The 18,829-nt window shown below is 41.8% G+C and overlaps 1 protein-coding gene across 1 annotated transcript in view; it reads right to left on the reverse strand.

The window, feature by feature from the left end:
• Window positions 1–6,640: 6,640 nt before the first annotated feature.
• The window catches only part of PDIA4 (protein disulfide isomerase family A, member 4), a 29,121-nt gene continuing 16,932 nt past the window's right edge, over window positions 6,641–18,829 (reverse strand). Inside the window, exons 2-10 of the mRNA XM_010562067.1 lie at window positions 14,435–14,612; window positions 12,485–12,690; window positions 11,686–11,824; window positions 10,952–11,157; window positions 10,114–10,272; window positions 8,810–8,961; window positions 8,252–8,408; window positions 7,933–8,166; window positions 6,641–7,387 (exon numbers count right to left, since the gene is read on the reverse strand). Of these exons, the coding sequence (XP_010560369.1) occupies window positions 6,972–7,387; window positions 7,933–8,166; window positions 8,252–8,408; window positions 8,810–8,961; window positions 10,114–10,272; window positions 10,952–11,157; window positions 11,686–11,824; window positions 12,485–12,690; window positions 14,435–14,612 (1,847 nt within the window). The 3' untranslated portion in view covers window positions 6,641–6,971. The remainder of the gene's footprint in view (window positions 7,388–7,932; window positions 8,167–8,251; window positions 8,409–8,809; window positions 8,962–10,113; window positions 10,273–10,951; window positions 11,158–11,685; window positions 11,825–12,484; window positions 12,691–14,434; window positions 14,613–18,829) is intronic.

Below are 18,829 nucleotides of genomic sequence, written 5' to 3' on the forward strand. Positions count from 1 at the left end.
AAGTCAGACAATGCTCATTCATTATCACCATTAAAAATGTGTGGTCTAAAGTGGTTACTGATTTCAACTAGTGATAAGATGAAAACGAAGAAGGGGTTTCAAACCAAACCAGTTTTGTGGCTTCCCCCAATCCCCAAACAGTAGTGCAAGATGTACAATTCCCACTAGAACATCTTCATACCATTCTACTTATTCTATGTCTGAGCTGATGCATTTCTCGGACTACATGTTTTCCTACATTTCTTGCACTTATATAATTATTGATCTGTATTTGCTAGTGGCATATACGAATGATTGCCTGTATTGCCTGGTACTGCCTGTTATTCATGGTTACATATGCATAGTGATCTTCACACATTATCCTAATTTCCTCTTTCCTTTCCAAGCAGTATGTTTTCCATCAATGAGTTAGGTCTGGTCTTTCAAAGTGCAGTGTTTCATAGCCAACAGGATGACTTGTTCCTTATATATCCATAGTTCAACAGGATCCCCTCGGGCTGAAGTTTTTAAGTACTGTATGTCTGATGAAGGTTGACCATTCCTACAATTCTCAGCACAACAGGCTGCCTTGTTAGGAAATAAACCCCAAACAAATACTGAATTGCTCCTACCACTGAAGCTGTTGTCACATCACTGTTATCAAAGTAAGACTTTTTGATCCTTACCTGTTCTTTTGGATAGCTTCCAGTATGAGGAAGTGCTGCTCTTACACGCACTGCTGTGCCACTGTAGAAAATACCATGCTTCAAGGATCTCATTAATACATGTGGTGCATCTTGGAAGTGAAAAGAATGAAAAACAAAGCCCAGTGTGACCTTTTTTTATTTAAAAGGTGACTTTTCTATTTCAAGAGTGACTGGTTTGTCCAAATTGAACATTAAGGGTGATCTCAGAAAAAGAGAGGCAGGCAGATTAGTAAGGCCACTTACATTTCAATGGACTGGTTAGTACACCAATAAACACCTCTTGATTTGCATCTGCTGTAGTTATGTGCTCTATTACTGCTCCTTCAGGCTGGTTGAAAGGATCTTGAACAAAGCTCAACCCACCTGACACTAGGCCCTCTGTGAAGATCTGCTGGTTGGGAAGAGCTACGGATTAATTAAACTAGTGGAGCTTTACCGGCTATCCTTTAGTTGTTATATCATCTTGAGACTGTAAAAGACAAAAAACAACTCAAAGTACAAAAGACCCAAACCCCACATTAAAATATGTAACTGAAATCTACTGTCCAAAGGCACTAGCAAAACTAACACATGAAATATTTCACATGGCAAGTGAAGGCAAAACTGCCTTCCTTACTCAAAGTAGTACCATTTTTCAAGAGGCATGTTCCATTTCCTGAACGCATTCTGTGGTTGAGAAATCAGTGTTAGTGTAGCAACAGCACTTAGAGTTGTGGACTTTGTTTGCGTTGCATACTTTTTTTTTTTTAACAGCTGTATAAGGTTAAATGTAAGTTATTAGGCTGAATATGGGAAGCAAACAGCTAAAAACTTGTGGCCTGATATGTAAAGCAATCAGAATAGGTGAGCAAGTGGTACTGTCTAGCCTTGATTTCTCTGACTTATGGAAATTAGAGTTAATTGCTTTTTTCTGAGCCCACCTTCTGCTGTATTTTCTTTTACTCTGCTTCTATCATTCTGAGAAGCAATTTACCAGGCTGTAATGCAGAACAATTCTCCCCTATTGCAAGGCAAAATGTACCGAGTTTCAGGAAGGCTACTATAACTTTGACAAAGCAAGTAGGAGGGCATTAATCAGGAGCAGGCTGACAAGCATCAGCTTTCACTACAAAGAAACAACTGGCTGTTCAAAACCCCAGCACATGGAAATCCATCAGAGTATTGGATTACTGATTGTAATAAGAGTTTTCTTTGCATGATTGGATTAAATATAGTTTTATCTCCTTTACCTTTTTGTTAAACAAGACACACACAGCTTGGGATTTGAACAAACAGCTTTTCTGACACTGAAACTTCCACCTTTCTAATGTAAGGATTCATGGTAATTCACAGAGCAAATCTCTTCCTTTCTATATTCAGACATTAAACTGGAGAATGGCCATGTCCTTCCAGACCCAAGCAGTCTCACCCAAGCCTCTGCAGAGGCATGCTAATTTAGATTTCATTGTGTATACAGAGCTTGTCCAGACATTCAGGAATGGTGCATAAAGCGATGCTGCAAAGGGTCAGATAACAGCACAGTGGCTTTATATAAAACCAGTTGTTCATGACACAGAAAATCCAGCACTAATGTTAACATGACATCAGCCTGTGGCCTCTTAGAGCATGCACAGCCGTGTCTAAAGGAACCAGCTTCAGTGTAGAGCAACATCCAAAGTTAAAAGAAAAGAAGGTGACTTGTGAGCTCTGTGGGATTCTGGGCACAGATATCGAGACAGGTCACGCATACCAGGAAAACATTTCTCCTGCCCATGGCTGCATGGCTTCATGAAACTTACCATGCATCCCATGGGTCCAGGCAGGAAAAGAAGTAGTTGGTAATTAGGAGCCCTCCCCTGACAAATGCACTGCAGCAATGTGCAGCAATTCCTGCAACACATCCATACTTCAGGCTGTGCAGCACTACTAGCTGAAGTCCCCAAAATGCCTGGCAACTGAGGCAAGATGCTACAGCATCTCAGTGCCTTCAGCTAGGATTGCTCACAGATCCCTGCTCTGCAGTGATAAAGGGAGTTTTGCAACTTAAGCACAGCAAACCAAAGCCAAATTGCTTAATATAAGGCTCTGTACCAGCTTGACTAAATGGATTACATACTTGTTTGCAGAGGGCTTGATAAACTCATTACCCCACATCAAGGGCTGAGCATACAGACTGCAAATACTCAATCCTCTGATCCTTGTCCATTTCCAATGCAGGCTCTGAGCAAAAAGCCTTCTGGAGCATGGACAGCTTGCAGTGGCTTCTCTTGCCTACCACAAAAAGAAAGGACACAGGTCTGACCACTACAGTTAATGCTACTTTCTGAAAAGCCTTTAACCTGTATGATAGATTCTTATTCACATTCTACTTTTCAGAAGCCTGTTTCCTCAGCACATAGCCTCATGTACAAGAGGACAGATAAACTTTGTGGAGTAGTCTCCAGCTCTGCAGTGCCTTGCTTGCTTGCTACCAGCCAAATCTTGGGCCATACCCAGGCATCACCATAATTAACAGTTTTGAAGTATAAAATTCTTTAGAGTAGAAACCAAGTAATAACCTCAACTGAAGAGAGACATGTCCCTCCACTGTTAACAAACTCTTCTACTACCAAAAAAAGCTAGCACTTAATGCAGTATCAAGATCCCATGACAGTATTTACTGTCACCTTCATTGTCCTACAGACACAGTACAAACTCACTCCTCAAGTAGCACCAGCTGTGCTAGAGTTGCTGCTTACCGTAGTCCTTGACCCTTCAGAGAAAGGAATTGGCCCTGAAGAAGTCTCAAGTCTGACTACTTAAAGATGTACTACAGTTGACAGAAAAATTTTTGTCTTCTAGAGGATGCACGTGTAGGAGATATTTATACCAGGCCAGGCTCCTTGGAGCCTACCCAGGAACTGTTATTACTACTCAAATCAGCCCTGTGCTGAAGCATAAACTGCAGGCTTTCTTCCACCTGGAACTATAATCAGAAATGATGCCATATGCTCACGCAGCTGTGGCTAAGAGTAAGTGAGGGGAGCTCCCTTGTCCTTCTGCACTGCATGCTTTTTTTTTTTCTTCTATAAGAAGGGAACACAAAGGCTAATCAGCACCATGTAGGCAATACTTCAGTGGAGTTTAGGATGCCTAGGAAAGCATCCTAGTACACCAGGAAGGGAAAAGCAGACATGCATAATGCATTTAAATTCCAAAAGACGGTATGACCTGTTCCACTTAAAAAGCACCAATCACATTTCAGGTAGAGAGCTTTCTCCCTCTACAGAGAGATAACAGACCTAATAATGTAGCCATCCCAGTGAGTTTCACAGAAAGTCGATGTGATGTTGATAGTGCACACAGCAGGGGACAGGATACTGGAGCTAAGGAAAGCAGTTTGCTTTCCAGTATGACTTTGCCCAAAGTTGAGAGGCAACAGCATCCTCATCTTGCTGGGAAGTGATCAAGATAAATATATCAATTATGAAGTGCAGATGCCAAGGTGTGTGGCACAGCCAAGGACTCACAGGAAATGCAGCCAGATGATGCTAGTATAAGGGTAGATCAAATCCTCATTCCCTCTACTGCTCATAACTTAAACCAATAACCTACTTGGGGTAAAGCAGCTCACAGTTGTCAGGAAACTAAGTGTATTCCTCTTCTTTAGTCAGCTCTGACTTAAGCACTGCTGCTCCAGAACAAAATTCAGGTCTTTGTGCACAGCCCTGAAGTAACTGTGTACCAGGCTGCCTCCACTTGTGGAGGCAAGGAAGAGAAAGATGGCAAGAACACTGTGCAAGCACACCTTGGACACTCCCTAGGCCTTGTGCCCTTTATTGTCACAAGGGCTCCCAGCAGGCTGCAGAGGTTGCTTTGAATCCAGCGCGGTGTCAGGTCATGCTGGGAGGAAGAAGTCTACAGAAACAGTACAGCATTGGCAATGACAATGTTAGTAAGTTAGCACCTGCAAGGAGAGGCAAGAAACTCTTATGCTCAACTTTAACACTTGCTGTCCCAAGAAGACTAGAGCTTCAGCCCTAACTGTAGTCCTCACCACCAATAGGGGACATTTCACCCTCCCTTCCACATGTTCCATATTTATCCATATCCTCCTGTTGGTTAGACAACACCTGGTTTGGAATAAATCCATGTAAGCCTGCAACTAACTAATAGGCAGGAGTAGTTTAGTTCCCTGCAGTATTAAGCAATGTATTTGCTTAGGTATAGAAACTGAACTATGTTTAAGAACTGGTTTAAAAAGTCTGTGCCTGCTTCTTTGAAGAACTGAATTGATCTTAACCAGCAGACAGGACAGAACTTGCTACTTGGCTTATGTATACTTTATAAAGCCGAAAAAAGTCACCTCTAACATAAGCTCATGCTCAGCTAAGTCTGATCTTGGTCCAGTTGCCTGCACAAGACATTTATCACAGATCATGGCCTTTGAAGGCTCTGCAGAAAAGCTGCAAACAGAAATGGCAAATGATGGGAAGATAATGCACTTAGTAAGAGTCTTGTAGGTGAAATACTGCCTAAGCTTAACAGATATCTGTACGTTTAAGGACAGTGGAGACAAAGCCCTCTAATACGAAAGGAGGAGATTGACAGTGCCAGGGCCTGAAGTGAATGATCACACTGCTTTAACACAAAGCAGCAATGGAGATCTGATCCTGAAGAGTTGCTTAGCACTTCCCAGCTTTTGCTGATAAACAACAGGAGCTGAATAGCATTCAAGCACACCCCAACACTCCATGGAGATTTAATACTGTCCCCTTCATTCATAATCTGCTTGTGAGCTTTGTTCATTACCTTCAGCTAAATTGATATTTAAGAGAAAGCCTTCATGCAGTCTCATACACTTCTGCAAGAATAATTCAATAGTCATGCTTTGCTGTGTAGGTTGCTAACAGTCAGCGAGGAACTGTTAAGGCAGCAGGGACACATGTGCCCTCAACAGGGATGCAAAGTGCAGTAGGAAAGGATAAGGATTATGCACCCCCTTGCAGGCCCTTTTGGGTCCTTGGACTATACTTTAATAGCTACCTCCTGGACTTGGGTTTATCCTTGCTACACAGAAGACTGCATCTCCCCAGAAGAAAAAATATTGGGTGGTGGTTTTAGATTTGCACACCCTCCAAAAAGTTGAAAACTAATGCAACAAGGAAATACTGAAGGAAGACTGATGACATTGGTCTTTTGCAAGACAGAAAACAGTGCTGCTAGGAGAGAAGCACTACCCACAAAATGAAGTATGTATCAAAACTGCCTCAGTGACACTCCAAGTTGAACACACTGTAGCATCACAGCTCTGAGAAGGGGCAGACAGTGCTTCTGGAGTATATGAGCCTGCCATCCTGACATGGCCCGTAAATTTATGGGCGTATCTAAACTAGGACATTCAAGATCAAAATCCACTTTTAAATGCACATACTCCCAAGTGGAGCACAGAGTAGATGCTATTATCCTTTATACCTGCAGTAGCTGCCACAGGAATAAAGTCCATCAGAATGTCTGTTTGCTTTCCCAAGGATGAATCACTACCAAACCTTCCTCTCTGAAAAAGGAAAGGAGATAGTAACACACAGATCCAATACCAGAATCCAAGCATTACCACCCACTAGATCCTCTTTCTGCCACACTCCAATTACTCCAAAACATACTTGGGAAGACTAAGATATAAATGGGTCAAATATGGACTAGTAAAAAGAGACGTAAATTAGAAAAACTTGCTATTTTAGCATCACCCTCTCTACAGAGGGGCACAAAGCAAAAGCAAACAGGTCTAGAGCACATAGTAAATCACTGTGTCTTATCCCAGTTGGACTGAATAATTTGTCCACACTTTAGAAAACCTCCATTCTTACCCTCAGCAATGAATACAGTGATACAGTCACATGAATAGGTATACAGAAACATAACAGAAGAGAGACTGGCTCAAAACACTGCTCCCCCCAGTAACCATACCAACAAATAAGACAGAGAAATCTGTTTGGCAGAGGGATCTGGTTCTCTTTTTGGTAGTATCTTTTAACTTAAAAAAATAGCTGCATTGGAGTCAAATAATCAAGCTCAAGATAGTCACAAAAAATAAAGGATGTATTTTTCTCCAAAGATCAAAACCATAACTAATGTAAGACATTCATATCAGAGAAGTTCAGTGTCCAGAAAAACTCTTCTGCCATATAAAAAAAAGATACTGCAATTGCTTTACTGCTCAAGAATTTCCTTGCCCAAACTGCTTAATTCTTCTTTCATGAAGTTTTGTCAGTAACTTGTTTTTAACTACAATGTACAAACAATTTTTCTTCACAACCCTCATTTTATCTAAAGCTCTTCTTTTGTTCTGGAGAGTTTTGTCGCATGCTCCTCTATAAATTTGCTCAACTGCTCTAAATCTCTGTCCCCGCCTTCAAATTTAATAGGGTTGTTCTTCTTGTCCCTCGGAGCAAAGTAGATAGTGGGGAATCCCTCCACTTTGTAGTGGTCACTTGTCACATCGTTGGCAGTAGCATCCATCTTGGCTATGACCAGATTTTTCTCATTCTTGTATTTTTTGCCTAGCTCAGTATACACTGGTTCTAGTTTCTTGCAGTGTCCACACCATGGGGCATAGAACTCTATGAGAACATCATTCTTTGTATCCATTACTATGGTATCAAAAGTTTTACCCACTACCACTTTCACAGGCCCTTTGTTATTTTTTGGCACTGGCTGGGACTTCACAATAGGCTTCAGTTTTCCTAGAAGGAAGCACACACCACTGTTAGAATACAGTAAGAGCAGTCCTTAAAATCTCCCCCAAGAAAGGGCAGAAGTACATCCTCCCACCAGGTAAAAGCATTGCACCAGTAAATGAAATTACTTCTGCATGAAACATAGGCTAGTTTGCTGGTGACCTTTCAGCACAGTAACCTTGTGAAATATGGGCAACAATTTGTTCCGCAATTCCCTAGAACCTTTCTCCCTCTTTTTATGGCTCTCCATCCACAATGTATTAGACAGCAATTTATTACACTAGTCCCAAATATGAATGATCAGCTCACACTTCAAAGCTGCAAGAACATCTTAGGCTTGCCAAACACCCTCAGTTTTAGAATATAGCTAGATGCCACAGCATAGTCCAAGCAACGAAGTTAATGAAAAGAGGCAAGAAACATCCAAAAGCTTTAAGCCAGAGCACTGTAATGTTGCACGTATGACTTTGTTGTAGCCATTGCCTCAGGAAAAACTCTTGGAAGGGGAAATAAAGCAAATGGCTTAGAGAACCCTATTTTAGAATCTGTACCTTTTTTGAATGCCAGCACAAATTGCCTGAGTACATCAGAGTCAAACTCTTCTGGCTCCATGGCATATTTTTTGCCACCTTCATCCAGAATGGCAACATTGACATCCTCTCCACTCTCAAGCAGGCCCAAATCTTTTATTTCAGAAGAATAATCTTCCTCATCAGAAACAGCAAACACGTATTCAGGGAAGTCTTTGGCCACTTCCAGGACTTTGCCTCTCCAGTACTGCGTAGCTGAAAAACCGTAACACAATGCAATTAGTAATTTCTAGGCTTGCTTCCTCCCAAAGTGGAGGAATGGTAATCTTAGCGAACTTACCAACACGATAGTCAAAACTAAAGTCTACAGAATAATAGACAACCACTAGAGGACGTTTAGCGTATCTTTTAGCATCATTGGAAGGCTTGCGATGACCAACTAGAGGCAAAGTATGCTTTAGCACATGCTCTTTAATCTCTGATCCACCTGCAGAGTCCTGCTTAAAAAAATTGGGAAAAAAGCTCAGACACATGGATTCAAGTGGCATTGCTGTTACACTACTGAAAACTAATATTCATGCATGCATGAATAAAGAAGAGGGTCATGTTATAAACAATGCTGTCACCATATTCTTCAAATCCTTGAGCACTAAAGATAATTTAGTACTCTACCTTTAAACTGAATATTGTAATGGTAAATTATTATTTGAATACATAACCTCTGGGTTAATTTCATAACACTTTCTCAAACAAACGAATACAATTTCAGGGGACAAACAGGTTGCCTCAAATATCTAGTGGAGTACTTCCAACAGGAATATGCTAACTGCTCATATAAACAAAGAAAGAGAACATTCAATCCACACACAAACTTTCTAGCTTTGGATCAGCTACTCACTTTAAGATCCAAAACATGCATCTTGGGCTCGTGCTTTGACTGAAATTTCTCTGGCTGCATGACAACCACTTTTCCTGGAGATGCTTTCAGTAGTTTTGCAATCTCGTTGCTGAAGGTGTGATGGAACTTGTAATCTTCTCTTAAACCATTAGCTGAAAAATTAAGGTTAGGGAGAAGGAAAAGTCATCAAGAAGTGAACTGACAGCCTCTGACTGAAATCTTGAGACTGCGCTGCAAGGAAACTCTCTTCCCATTCTCAATGGGACATGGAACAACCCAGAGTCTTGGGGAACAGCTCTTATCCAGGGGTGAGAAGCATGTGGAAATACATACAATTTGAGTAGCACTATTTGAATGCTGTTCAATAACCCTTCTACTTGATGAGTTATTCTACATATTCAAAAACCTTGAACTGCATCCAAAACATGTACAGTGAAACAGCTATTTGTTTATCAGTCTCCTACCTCTTGGATTCCCCTCAAATAACAGAAAGTAGCACTGGAAAGGAACCCACAAGGTCACCTAGTCAATCTATTTTCTTTGGGGCAGCCTGGGAAACAGTTCTGTATCTTGCTATGCTGCAGCAACCAAGTCAGCTCCTCATCTAGCTATAAATGACGTCAGCCCCAGAAGCAGGCATAGCCAGGGGGAAAAAGAATTGCCCGCACTGCTCTCAAGGCTCTGGCAGAAACCAAGAGTGGCTGCAAGTTCTCTGATCATGTGAGACACAGGGACTGATTAAAGGGACTGAGCACTTCAAGTGCTTAGCCTCTTCTGTGTGGTAGCAAATATCATTAACAAGACCGTCAATGTGTCACATCAAAGGGCTTTTTAAGAATAAACATCGCCAGGAATGGTCTAAACTGATCCAGAGGTGGATGATGATTCTTTCTCCAGGCCCCCCTCACTAAACAAGTTTGGCAAAGCCCAGCCTCTGGAACTGTCAGAGATGAAACAAGCAATAGCAGATGGCAAAGCTAGCAAGGCTTTAAGCCAAGAAGTTGTGATTTGTTCCTCAGCTAGGAATTTTCCCTCCTCTCTAGTTCACATGTTTTTAGGGACACAATACCAAGAGGAGGTATCTCCTCTGACTGGCTGATACTTTAGTTATAGCCTCAAAATCTGGTGTGAACTCTTTTCTTGAGTACGAGTGGAAGATCACCCTTCAATCTCCTTCCTCTTATTCGTCTCCAACCTCCCCCCACTGAACTAAGAGCAGAAATAAAGGATCTCTCCATGCCCAAAGTCCTGGGCAGAATATCAACAAAACATACCTTTCTTTAATATTTTAAAACATTCTTTACCTGCTTCCTGATAGAGCTGATAGGCTTTGTCATTCTCTCCACTAAAGACACCAATGATAATGACATCATCCCCATCTCTCAGAAATTCCTGTACCTGCTTGGTAGCCTGAATCTGTTTGGATGGAGGACCAGCCTGTTCAATCATGTAGTCAACAATACCTGTGAGACAAACCCACACCCAAAAAGTTTAGAACATTTATTGAACTGAAAGGTTCAGGCATTCCCTCTACAACATTGTTTAATACCACATTTCCTGTGGACACCTTTCTTTCTGTGCAGCCCTCCCACAATAACTTAAAGATCAAATCAGCAAGACCTCAGTCCAAGTTTTTAAGTTGCAGTTCTGGCTATTCTCTTTCAAGTTGGTTTCAGAAGAGGTGACCAAGCATGAGTTCCATGGATATCAGCTGATCTTTCAAGTCTCTCTCCTTTCTGAAATTCTAGACCCTACCCTGTCCCCTGACCCTGCTATGAGCCAAAGTTCTACTTGGATAGTCTTAAGACTTCTTTCTTACTAAAACCTAATATTGAGCACTTTGCCAGCCCTTATGGTGCATTCCAGTGCAATTAAAGGCTGCCCATTTACTCATACTGCCACTGCTTCACCATGTGTATTTAACTTGCTTTATATTAAAAGGAGCTTATAGTACCACCATAAGATGTTATAAAGATTAGAGACAAATTTATACTGCTGGCCCATGTAGGTACGAGAGCACAGTTTTTCAGGTTTCCCCAACTACCATTGCTATGATGTTAACAAGTCTGCAAATCCTATAGATACGTCAAAACATTTGTGGTCAAGCCCTCAGAAAATAAGAAAAAGCAGAAGTTGCAGTACCGTATTTTTCCCGTGGACCATTGTAGTCATAAGGTTTGCCCTTGCGGAATATTTTCAGAGTTGGGTAGCCAGTAACATCAAACTTCTTTGCAAGCTCAGTTTCAGCAGTAGCATCAACTTTAGCCAGGGGAATAGGAGGTGTGCGCTTGCTGAGCTCTTGGGCAGCCTTCTCGTATTCTGGAGCAAGCCTTTTGCAGTGTCCACACCTAGGGAAGGAGAGGGGAGGGCAGTTTTTACAAGCCATGAGTCCTGCAAGGTACCTTCTACCTCTGAAGTGGAGGAGTTAAGTCTTCCAGAATGCAGAAAGTAGAAATGGGGTTATTCAATATACAAAGGACAATTCAGTCTAGGAAGACTTGCCTCTCCAACCTGAAGCTAGACTCTGTCTGGCCCCACATTACTATAGGTAGTTTCATTTTTAGAGGCGATATTTAAACTAAGGATCAGCCTCCTTTGGTTTTCAGTACCTCCCAACGTGTTCCCAAATTAGTAAATAAGGAGAATCTTCAGTGAAGTTTTGGAGACCACCCCTTGCTGAGACACAGATCCAGTCTAGTCTTCAAGTGATTTGTAATGCAATCCTAGGTCCAGATTAGAACTAAGGTACACCAGAGCTACACACCCCCACACAAGGCAAGCCTCTTTGAAAGAGGCATAACAACAGAAAACAGGTCACCAAGCATTTTTCAGGCCAGCTGTACTAGGATAGTACAGGCGACTGCCTTCTTGCTTACCATGGGGCATAGAACTCCACCAGGATTATGTCAGCACCATTCACAATGTCGTCAAAATTATCCTGGGTCAATACCAGCGTAGCATCTGGTGGAGGGGTCCAACTGGGGTCTGAAACCTCCTTGACTTTGGCCACAATTGCTGAAATACAGTTCAATAGCCCAATTAGCAAGTTTGCATTATCATACCACGGCATAATCGAATGCAAGAGTTGGCATCAAGAATTTAAAGTCAGAGTGGCACGCATGGTCTTGGACCAAAGCTTACACAAGAACACTTTCAAAGGGCAAATCAAGCTCCTTTATGCTTTACTTCATTGTTGATATTGCCAAGGTCTTCTCTTCACCCCATAGAGCATCTTACTTATGCAGAGCACAGATCTGTACTTTGCAGCACTGTAGCACATGAATTCCATCTCAAAACAGACAGAAAAGGTAGTTTTTCCCCTCTGACTGAAGTTGGACACATTCATTAAGCCAAAAAAAGTGGTTTTATATACAATCATTGTATAGTTCAGATGTTTCTTATTAGCTGATCCTTCAACAAGCACGAGACTACCTCCTCTTCTAGTCAAGTCATACTTCTAGAAACCTTCCATCGGTAACAGCACTACCCACTACCTGCAAAATCGTCCTCTAGCATTCAGCCAATTGAGAAGACAAGCAACATTTCAGCCTTCATGATATTATTCTGCTTAAAATAAAGTAACTTGATGAAGTCCTTCAAAATAGTCACATTAAGAAGCAAGACCATATACTACTTTTGCTTTCTTACAGGCAATTCCAAAGGACTGGCACTTACCATCTTCCGTCCGAGAACCATCATAGTCAACAGTTTGGCCTTTTTTCAGGATTTTGATGGTTGGGTAGCCACTGACATCAAAACGACTTGCTAGTGAAGTGGCTGCAGTAGCATCTATTTTGGCAACTGGAATAGGAGGGTCATTTTCCTTCAGAGTTTTGGCTATCTTTTCATATTCAGGAGCAAACTGCTTGCAATGCCCACACCTGTCAGAGGAAGACATAAGTAGATACATAAATGCACGACAGACCCATAGGGGTATTTTGCTACTCTGCATTTCCAGGATGCCTTCTGACAGATGTTCACAACATCAACATAAAGATGTTTGTCTTGCTATGTTTTCAGATAATGGAGAGACAGAATAACTGTAGCTAATGTGCTCTTTGTTCAAATCCCAACTTTTTTTTTTATTTTCATTCAACAGGCAAAACATTTCCATATGTGTTTTACAAAGCCATTGTAAAAAAAATTAACAATTGCTTTTACAACAAAATTGCAAACCTCGTACTATGCCTCTCCTTCCTCCCTGCCACCCCCAAATATGGTCTCTGTTCAAACTTCAGCTTCTCCCTAATCTAGGTTCAACTTCTCTACCTAGCACCCTAAATTGAACTAAAGAGGAAAATGAACCATTATTTAAGTTGGCCTAATGAAATCTCACACCACCACAGTATCACAGAACCTGCTCTCTCTCTGGCCACACCAGAGCTCTTTGGGAAGAGCAGAGGCTCCTACTGCAAAAGCTGGCATGTCAGAGGATATAAGCATAAGAAAAGCTGAATATAGCTTGACAAGCTGAAGACAAACCCAGGAAAATGAAGAAAACAAGAGGCAATGTAGTGTATAGCAGATAGTCTGTACTCTTTAGCCTCTCAACTGGCAGGAGAGGGAGTAGAAAAAAAAAGAGAAGAGGTGTTGTCTCCAATGACCACACATCCCTCTGCTCAGATAAATTAAGCTTCATGTTCAGTTTTCATGCAGGCAAACTACAGCTGCAGAAATATTACCTACAGCCAAGGAGGGATGGGATAAGAGTGGCACTAGTTAAAATGCAACTCCACCTCAAGCAAGATTGTATTCCCCCCTCTATTAAAAGACTAGAAAAGGACAAATAAGTCATCTTTATATAACTAAGCCACAAAGAAAAAGAGGTTCTGACTGCAACACTAACTCAACAACTTGACTGCAAATATATTCTACTCTTGTTTTCCCCCACTAACCATCCCTATTATTTTTGTCCACAAGAATGCAAGAGAAGATACACTCTGGACAAAATTCTTTGTCTCAGTTATATGCAAGTAAATCCATTGTAGCTCCCCTGAGCACACTAGTATTACTGCGTACCCTGGTATGCCAGCAGAATTATCATGATCAGGTAGATGTATAAGGCACTGTTTAAATTGATAATACGAACGAGCTATGTCCTTACACCACAACCCTCTGGCAAGGACAGAGATTTGAACTTGACAAGGAAAACCTTGTAGCAATTCCCCTACTAGGGAAGTCTCCTCCATCTAGACGAGGAAGTGCACAAGTTCTCAGTGGGTCAGTACAAGGACACAATAGCAGGCTGTGAGACCATACTGCATGACTTTTCTGGGCCTCACTAGGACCATTTCTGTTGCCTCACAGGCATAGAGCAGGGATGGAACCAGGGCTATGGTTCCCTTGGCATGGGATCCCTCAGCATGACCCACATCTGTGGGGAAAGAGCAGGCTGTTGTCCATCACGTGGTACAGGGGCAGGGAAAAGGGTACCTCCACACCACCAGAACTGTCTCCTACCCTGGACTATGGCAGAGTCCAGTGCTTCTCCTGCAGGCAAGCTACTCCTATGTCATCTTTAAAATTGCAACCTAAGTTCATTTTTTAGGAGTGTGTCCTGTCAGACAAGCTCCCGACAGCCACTCCATCCTGCACCTAAGGTGGTACTGCAGGCTGTGAACCCACCATGGTGCATAGAACTCCAACAGCACAGTGTCCTTGTCCGCAGTAAAGGTGTCAAAGTTTGCATCATTCAAGACTAATACACCATTTTCTTCTTTAACTTCAGAATCATCATCATCATCATCATCGTCATCGTCATCATCATCATCACTGTCATTGTCAGCTTCTTTTGTAACAGGTTCTGGAAAAGTAAAAGTGAAATATGGATTAGATTGTGTCAAGTTGAACATTAAAATAACATTACCAGGTTAAAGTTGTATTAAGTATATCCTGGGGTTAAAAAAGTATCAACACTGCTTAGTTCCTGCTCCAGATACAATGACGGCTACCTCAGTATGCTAAGAGCTTGGACTCAGGTGTTTGACCATTTAATTTTTGTCCACACTACTGAAATATTTGTATTGTTAGCTGGCGTAAAGTGTCAACATTTATTTTGCCCTTCAGGGCAAGCTAACAAAATGGACACAACAATTAATGCATACAGACCTATGTGAGAGTCACTACCAAGGTATGTTATGTTTGGTATCTTGTTGAAATGTGGGAAGTGAGACACGTTTTGTTGGGCAAGAAGGGCACACAGATGATACCTGAATTCAAACAGAAGCCCTCAATAATGCAGCAAACCAGCTGTCCTTCAAGTGCAGCAACTTGCTGCTGGAAAAATTAGGTGTCTTGTACCAAAAAACCAGATGTTATCTGTCCTCAATGCTTCCCTTGTACCCTTACTCACTACACCTGTAACACAACAACTACTATGCCTGTCCGAATGTCTAAAACAGACAGGCTTGCTATAAACTCAAATGCTATCATTTCGCTAATACCTAGGTGGTTTAGAGGCAGCACTTCAAAATTATGCTTCTGTTCCTGACTGTTCAATCCCACCCCTGCCACCTCAATATATCTTGCTTTCAGTTACAGTGATGTTTCAGGTCTGCAATTCACTGAAGAGGCTTTCCATTCATAGGAGCATCATTCTGCTCTGGATCAGCAACAGACTGCAGAGCGAGTGTAAAATCAAATAAGTGACTGTCACAGAAGTCTCATGAAAACCCACTCCTATGCACTTGGCAGATGCAAGGTACTCTTCTAAAATAAATGGAGTAAAAACTTCTTTCAAAGAACTTTTGGGGAGCCCTTTGATTTAAGGAGACCAAAACCACTGGTCCAGAACAGGCATTTCAAGGAGAAAGCAGATTTGCTAAATTACCTAATCAAAGTCAGCACATGAAATTTGAAGCCAGGACATTTCAACTGGTTCAATCTTTGTTGGCTTGGGATTTGAGATGCTTTCTTTCATATTTGATCTTTCACATGTTCCTTTAAACTTTTTTTAAATTGCTATCATCTGAGGCAAACAGACCTTCCCAAATTACTTTAAAGGAATTTCAGTCACAGAACAAGTAACGAAAATACCTCATCCCAAATGATAAAGGTGCAACAATGATGCTAAGGCCCCTTCTACCACTGGGAGTCCCAGGATTGGGGGCGGGGGGGGGGGCAGAATTAAGGTTTCTTGTTCAAAACTATTCTCTATTTAACTTTAATTGGCTTTTCACTAAGCTAACAGGAGTTACCGCAGTAGGACAGCAAATCGTATACCTGTAAGTTACTTATTCAGGACAAGAATTCTGACAATACTCTGATTTCACCTGGAATTTGAAAGTTAATAATGACAAATATGTAGTATCCAGGTACGAAAAAGTAAAAAACCCAAACCTCACTATTATCAGACCAACTGCAGACCATAGGAACAAGCTCACAGTAGACAAAATGATGCCATTAAATTGTAATAGGTATTTTTCTGTTAGAAGAAGGTATTAAAAAAATAAGCCTATATGCTCTTAGAAAACAGTATGTCCTCCTGGAGAAAAAGCATTAATTTTAATTAGAACCCAACTTTACACACCACCAAAATATTAAAGCTTCTGACAAGGGGACAGATCACAGGAGATCATTTATCACACAACAGTAGTCACCTGGATTAAGTTTCTTCAACAATTACTACTGTTTCATCTGATCTACAAAGCAGCTAAAAGCACTATTTGCAAGTGGACAATGCCTCCTGTGTTGCTGCCTCTGAGCACTTGCAGTGAAAGGGCTGAACTGTCAAACTCCCTTGAAGTGAATCTATGGCAGTCATGTACCTACAGGACTGCCCTGGTGAAAAAGCTAGTTTTCAGGGAATTTCAGCAGTCAAAACTTCTGCTCACATGCGTGCCCAGCAGTTTTGAGGGCTATGTTTCACTGCAGGGCATTCATGGTTGGTCTGTACCTGAATTGCCAGCAAGTTGCACAATGCCCATTTCTCTTCCAAGCAAATCACTTCAGACTTGATTTTTCCTGACAGAAAGGAATTTGAGCAAAACTAGCTGACCAGTTCTGCTGATGCATCTCTGAAACTAACCACCAGGTTAGGACTCTCATTCCTGCTTACTATGCTAACTACCCATCCCCAACAGAGAAAAAGACCACTGCAGCTACTGTGGCAAAGGCTCATGGTGTAGAAAGCTGAGAACAAAGCACCACTTACAAAAACATCCTGCACGAGTGGGAAATGTTACCATTAGATCTAACATCGATCACTGAAATAATTTTGTATCTTTCCCTGCAAGTGTCTGTATAGCCTGCCAACATAAAACTCCTTGACAATGATACATTGTCGGGGCATTATACACATCCACTTCCTCCTTCTTCCTCCACCTCAGAGACCAAAGCAGCACAGTAGCACACACAGCAGGACACCAGCTTCTCCCAATTGGCTTAAGGAGGGCATGCATTTCCCCCCTCCCCAAAAAGTTAACCCATAAATTGGTCCTTAAGAGTGCATATCAACCTCTGTTTCCAGCTTCACCAATACCTAGGGTTATCATAGCTACCCCTAAGGTCCCCTTTAGTGTTGGGACTGTAAGACCTGCTTCAAGGACCTGACCAAGTGTGGGAGAAGTAAGCAGGACTTTTTTTCATTAAGAACAAGAAACTTTCCTCTGCATTAACAATTTACAATTTAAAGAGAACAGATACAGAATGAGTCTAACTGTGACACCTGAAATGGCCGAAGTAGCTAATAAGTATTTGCTTAAGACAGCTCATGAAAATAAAATAGCTGCACCCAAACCTGAAGTGTCTTTGTTTCTTAAAGCTAGTTGCAAAGCAGGTGGACAAACAAACAAGTGACAGCTGTGGCTAAAACCTGCCCTCCAGTAAAATATGGACTACTCCCTTTTACTCCAACAAAGCATTTCCACAAATTGCAATGCATTACTACACACATCAAAAACCATGATGAAGATGGCACTCATTTTAAGGCTTCAGGTACATGATGCTGGCTGGCAGGTCTTCTTCAGGATGACAGCTACTCTAACCAAAATTAATTCTTACAGTAACTTCACTGAACTTGAACATCTACACTAACTTCAGCATTTATTGGAAGTCTGGCCTAGTAACTTTTTCTTAAGTGGGGTGATTCCCGTATGAAAAAGCTGTATCCAGACATTAATGACTTCAGGATTCTGCCTGAAAGTTTCCTTTTGAGGAGGGCACTGCATTGTCTGTTCCCCCACTGGATGAGCTCAGTTTTCAGAAACTCAGAAGTCAAGACTCATGATATGTTGCCAGGGCATTCAAAAGCCTTTTTATGAAAGCAGTCTTCCTTGATCTTTTCTGTAGTGGATCCTCTACAGGATCCCTCCTTTTCCTTCACCAGGATGCAATGGTCATGATCTAGGCTAACCTTGCCATTGCTCACAGCCCTAGTCAAACTTCACTTCCAAAACCATACAGTGGAACAAGCCTGGTTTAATCTGAATTTTTCATCTCCTGAACACTGATTTTATATAAAGTTACTTGCTTGTTGCAAAGTAAATTTATTCCACTTCATACAGGTCTGCATTTCAAAGGCAAAAATGGAAATCCCTAACTACATGCATTTTTAAAGCAAAGGCTTTGTAAAGCCTGGTTCATGATTTATATACAATTTTGTGATACACAATAGAAATTGGAAAATGACTTGAGTTGTTGTCCTGGTTTCAGCTGAGCTAGAGTTAATTGTCTTCCTAGTAGCTGGTATAGTGCTACATTTTTGAGTTAGGTATGAGAAGAATGTTGACAACACACTGATGTTTTCAGTTGTTGCTAAGTAGTATTTAGACTAAGTCAAGGATTTCTCAGCTTCTCATGCTCAGCCAGCAAGAAGGCTGGAGGGGCACAAGAAGTTGGGAGGGGACACAGCCAGGGCAGCTGACCCCAACTGGCCAGAGGGGTGTGACATCATGTCCAGTATATAAACTGGGGGTAGTCGGGGTGGGGGGGAATTGTGACTCAGGGACTAACTGGGCCCAACTCTCTCCCCCATCGGGGGGGGGGGGGGGGGGGGGGGGGGGGGGCGGGGGGGGCGGCGGG

Source organism: Haliaeetus leucocephalus, unplaced genomic scaffold (assembly GCF_000737465.1).
Source record: "Haliaeetus leucocephalus isolate CR32 unplaced genomic scaffold, Haliaeetus_leucocephalus-4.0 Scaffold153, whole genome shotgun sequence".
NCBI lineage: Eukaryota > Metazoa > Chordata > Aves > Accipitriformes > Accipitridae > Haliaeetus > Haliaeetus leucocephalus.